The sequence below is a fragment of the Enoplosus armatus genome, chromosome 14, assembly GCF_043641665.1.
Source record: "Enoplosus armatus isolate fEnoArm2 chromosome 14, fEnoArm2.hap1, whole genome shotgun sequence".
Taxonomy (NCBI): Eukaryota; Metazoa; Chordata; class Actinopteri; order Centrarchiformes; family Enoplosidae; genus Enoplosus; species Enoplosus armatus.
The window spans coordinates 8073625-8078395 of NC_092193.1; the positions used below are offsets into that span (position 1 = coordinate 8073625).

Here is a 4771-nt window from a genome sequence, read left to right on the forward strand (position 1 = left end):
GAATAAAGTCAAGTTATTACCTAAGTAAAAGTACCAAAGCATTTCTACACTGTGGTGTTGCCACTTTTACTAATTCTCCACCTGAATGGCCGCTACCCTGAAGATTACTGGGAGCAAGTGAAGGCAGCAGAGTTTATGTTCCTAATGTAGTTCCAACTTTTCACCACTAGATGGCCACAATCGCAATAATTCTATGAAACCAGACACATTTTAAACCATTATATGAACACCATTTGAACATTATTATCTATATCCAGAGTACATGTAGGAGTGATGAGGTTAAAGATGATGGTGGTGAGGTGTAATCCTAATAGACATGAATGAATACAGCGTATGGTTTGACGATATGAGTTTTGTTTTTGAGTATTTTGTGGCCAATGTCAGCACAGTGTCAGGACAGAAAACACTATAAAACATAATAAAATATTTATTAATCAGAAAGAATACCTGTAAATGTTCCCTTGCTCGGAGCTAACATTTAGATCTACAAACACTTTGCTTACCTGAGAATAACTCTTAGCTTACTTTTTAACGTTCAATCAAAAATATATCTTTATCTAGTTTATCCATGTTTTTATTTGTGGGTATTTATTTCCTAGGTTTTGCTAATCAGTGTTGGTTGATTAGGATAGGAGCATTGTACTACCATGTATTTATATTTAACCTTAAAATAATTTTACTTGTCCTGCAGTCAGCTTTGTCAGAAAATAACTCAACCAGCTACAACGGTAAAATGCTGATAATAATAATATATAATAATAAAAATTTTGAGTACTTTTATACTTTAAGTACAATAATACTTCTGTACTTTTAGTTAAGTAGCATTTTGGATGCAGGACTTTTACTTGTAATGGAGTATTTTTACAGTGTGGTATTAGTACTTTTACTTTAACTAAAGGATCTGAATATTTCCGCCATTGATTGATTGATTATCACAACCCCCCCCCCCCCCCCCCCCAAAAAAAAGCTTCTACTTGAGTACCATTCAACACAATTATTGTACCTCTAACTGAGTCTCAAGAAAGGCAGTGATAAAGACCGCATTTTACCTGCTAGTTGTCATGCTTTATGCATTATTTAGGCCGCACACTGTTTGCTGCAAGCCACCTAAACCCACAGAGCAGAATCCAGTCTGACAACAGTATCGTTTACATGAAAACATCACTGAAGCCTGACGTGGCAATCCCTCCAACCTGTAGTGGCCCTGCAAAGATCACTGGACACCAAAACCACCCTCATACTTCAGTTCTCCTTTTATGTACAGATGTTTATCTCAACTAGTTGTTCATAAGTATCATCAGTCTAAATCATGTTAATGACAACAAATGAAACATAAATATTGTGTATTTTGTTTTAATGCAAGAATGCAATACCCACAAATAAAACAATTTCTAATGGATGACACAGGAGAAATGAAACATTACCAAAATGTATGTTAAGCATGATGCCACAAAACAAAGACATGTGAGGCCTTTTAACTATGACAAATAGAGCAAAGAATATGGTAAGAAAAAGGGACAGGATTCAAAACCTGTTTCTAATACTATAAATGGCAACACAGGTTCGGATGAAAAATGTAATCATAAGCCATCATTGTTTCCAAACATATGAAGTGTTTCTTTACATTGTGTCAACTGTCGCCAAATAAGCACTTCATTAAAAAGGTGTTTCGTGTGTACTCATGACATTAATAATCATTACTACGTTATTTTTGAGACACTACAATAATAAAAAAAGTTAATATATGCAGATTTAGAGCCACTGGTTCAGATTTGGTGGCAATTTTGTTTGATTGTTTCAGCAGCACACTAGTCGTTCTAATATTTTTGTTTATCGTCTGTGCTATCTAAGATTCATCAGACAAATGTAAGAATGGAGGCCACATACATCCTGAAGAGATCAGCATATTTCCCAAAATGTCGCACTGTTCCTTTAAAGTTTTTGGATCTGAGAGTCATTTCAGCACCAACAGTACAGCTGGCATAAGTTTGGTCTCACTTGTCATTTGTCTCAATTACACCAAGATATGAGGATTCTTTCAACAATGATTTATTCATGTTTATAAATGCTACTGACAGCACCTTTAATTAAACAGTTATCAGTGTCAGAGATGTGGGTGGAATGAGAAACTCCGAAGTGCCACATTCAACTGAACAGCTCAGCAGCCCAGCAGCTCCACTTCAAAGATGAGAGTGGAATTTCCTGGGATGATGGGTGGGTATCCTCTACTGCCGTACGCAAAATCCGGCGAGCAGGTCAACTTGGCCAGCTGGCCAACGCTCATCTGTGGAGGAGGCGAAGAGCAAGTTGCATAAAAAGGTAATAATACAGTTTTCATATTGACTGGCTGATCTGTTTTTTGGCATCTCTGTTAAAAAGGGGTACTCCAATGATTTGGTAATGAACTTCCATAAAGTTGCTGGACTACATTTCTCATGAAGTCAATAGTGTAATTTGTTTTGTTTCCCTGTCTGGTAAATGGTCACATCTTTCAAACTCTTGCCCACCTTATGTAACTAATACTTACTGTTACAAATTTGAAACTCATACATTCTGTTACAAAGTCGATTTTTTTCTGGCTAGCCAGCAGATGTCAGACTGATGTCAAACAAACAGCAGGTGTCGATGAATCAATAAGCTGACCTGTCTGCTCTGTGCTGAAACTGATTCATCAAAAAAAGGATGTCAGTGCTTCTGGTACTGACGGCCCACAGCTGTATGGGACAACTTGTATAACCATGACATGCTTTGCAGGTGGTGCAGGTGTTTTGTTATTCTAGCGCAACTGTCTTGCACATGAAGACCTAAAAAAAAAAATACACTTCAATCATGTTTCAGTCCTGGCACAATTTTTCATCTTGATGTGTAAAATCGGTGAAGTGCCCCTTTAAAGTCCCTCTCCTTACCTGAGCTACTCCCTCATCCCAAGCACGAATTACTTGGCCAGCTCCAATTTTGAATTTGAAGGGGGATCCCCGGTCCCTGGAGGAGTCGAACTTTTTTCCATTTGTCAGGGTGCCTGTTCAACAGCAGCATGGGAAAAAAACACAACTTGTTAGCCCTCTGTGATTACATAAGTTAAGACTTTTCTCGAGTGCTTTGTTGCACTTCATAATACATTAAGTGCACACAATTACGCAGTATTTCAACTCTTTACGGAATAGTTCGACATTTTGTGATTAGGAGATCGATACCACCTTACCGTCTTATGAATTCAACATGAAGCTACAGCCATAACACGGTTAGCCTAATTTAGCTTAGCACAAAGACTGGAAATGAGGCGAAATCGCTAGCCTAGTTCAGGCTGGCGAATTTATACACTTTGGTTTTGTATGGATTGAACTATGTTCAAGATATAACATCTTAACTGGAGAGCATTAGGGGTGCTGGTAAGCTGATTTTGTTAACTTTGGACATAGACATGCTAGCCGTATGCCTCTAAGGCTAAGCTAACGGTATTCTGGTACAGCTTCATATTACCGTACAGACACGAGCGGCACCGAGCCCATCGACTAGCTCTCGGCAAGACAACGAATAAGCTATTTCCCAGATACAAAACTATACTATTTCTTCAAGATTCAATTTAATATCGACCACACGTTCACATTTGAGTGGGTAATATTTTCTATTTTAAATGAAAGTGGACGAACAAAATACTCTTTGACCAGTCATTAATGAAATATGTCTTACCAACGTAGTGCACGCTAACAGTCTGTCCTTTCTGCGGAAATGTCTTTCCTGAAAGGGGAAAATATGGGTTAAAACTGATATATTTTGAGAAGGAAATATATATATATACATATGTTAAAGTTACCGAGTCACTGCAATATATACATAAAATGCTTACCGTCTCCTGGTCTAATGGTCTCGACTTCTACTCCCATTGTTCTTTCCGAGTAGTCTTCCCTCTCTCTCACACTTCCTGGAGCACGAGCCCTCACTGTGATTGTGTGTTTAGTGACATGAAACGGGATTGGTTGGTTCAATGAAGCCGTTGAGTGTAACATGTCTCACGTGGTTGAGGGGGCTCGACAGGCTGAAAGCTGTGTGTCATCCCCCCCGCCCGCCCGCCCGCTTGTATGAGTGTGTGTTTGCATGTGGGTGCTTGTCTGAAAGAGAAAAACGTGAGAAATAGTTGTTTTTTTTAGTAGCTAATGCAAGTAAAAGAGTTCGGACAGTAGCAGGGGCGTTGTACTGATGAGACGTTACCAGGGCGGCAAAGTGGGGAGGGTCCTTAAAAACTCAAAAATGATACGTTTGTTTTTATCGATAGAAAATTATTACATTTTACGTTATTAGCATTGTAAGTTTACTAATACTGTTGGTTAAATACATTGTTTGACAGATTTCTTGTATCTAAAACAACAGTTGAGCATCTCAAGGTCCCTCACCCACCCCCCTCGAAATGTACACATGGTTTAGTCCACTCCTACTGTATGGAGTGGACTAAACCACTCGGCAGCGAATGTTTTTTTCTGTGATCTGTGGTTATCCATTTTGGTTTCTTTTACTTTCATATTCTTTATTGAACATGATACATTTCATGTATTGAGCACATGTTCGCACATACAGTTTACAAAAATCGTATGCTTGTGACATAAATTTTATGTTTTCCTAGCTTTCTTATAATGAGAAAGAGAAATAGCACTATTGTATACATTCATAAAAATAATAAAATAGCAGACAAGATTTGACATTGGGAAATTTGGAACTATGTATTCAGTATTGTATATGTATATTGTATATATATATATGTCAGTACAAATTGATT

At 37.9% G+C, this 4771-nt stretch overlaps 1 protein-coding gene across 1 annotated transcript; it reads right to left on the bottom strand.

Annotated features, from left to right (window-relative positions):
* Nucleotides 1–1337: 1337 nt before the first annotated feature.
* LOC139296117 (peptidyl-prolyl cis-trans isomerase FKBP1A-like) lies at nucleotides 1338–4014 on the bottom strand. The gene is made up of 4 exons (XM_070918421.1): nucleotides 3848–4014; nucleotides 3691–3738; nucleotides 2907–3019; nucleotides 1338–2284 (listed from the first exon to the last, which is right to left on the bottom strand). Exons 1-4 carry the CDS (start codon nucleotides 4005–4007, stop codon nucleotides 2159–2161), a joined length of 447 nt encoding a protein of 148 aa, XP_070774522.1. The 5' UTR covers nucleotides 4008–4014; the 3' UTR covers nucleotides 1338–2158.
* Between the last annotated feature and the right edge of the window lie 757 nt (nucleotides 4015–4771).

Excerpts from the sequence above, each read along its gene's own strand:
- LOC139296117 (XM_070918421.1), bottom strand. The coding sequence starts at position 4,007 with ATGTTACACTCAACGGCTTCATTGAACCAACCAATCCCGTTTCATGTC. Across the intron at positions 3,739-3,847 it reads GACCATTAGACCAGGAGACG|GAAAGACATTTCCGCAGAAA; the intron begins GTAAGCATTTTA and ends TTCCCCTTTCAG. Across the intron at positions 2,285-2,906 it reads GGGATGAGGGAGTAGCTCAG|ATGAGCGTTGGCCAGCTGGC; the intron begins GTAAGGAGAGGG and ends CCTCCTCCACAG.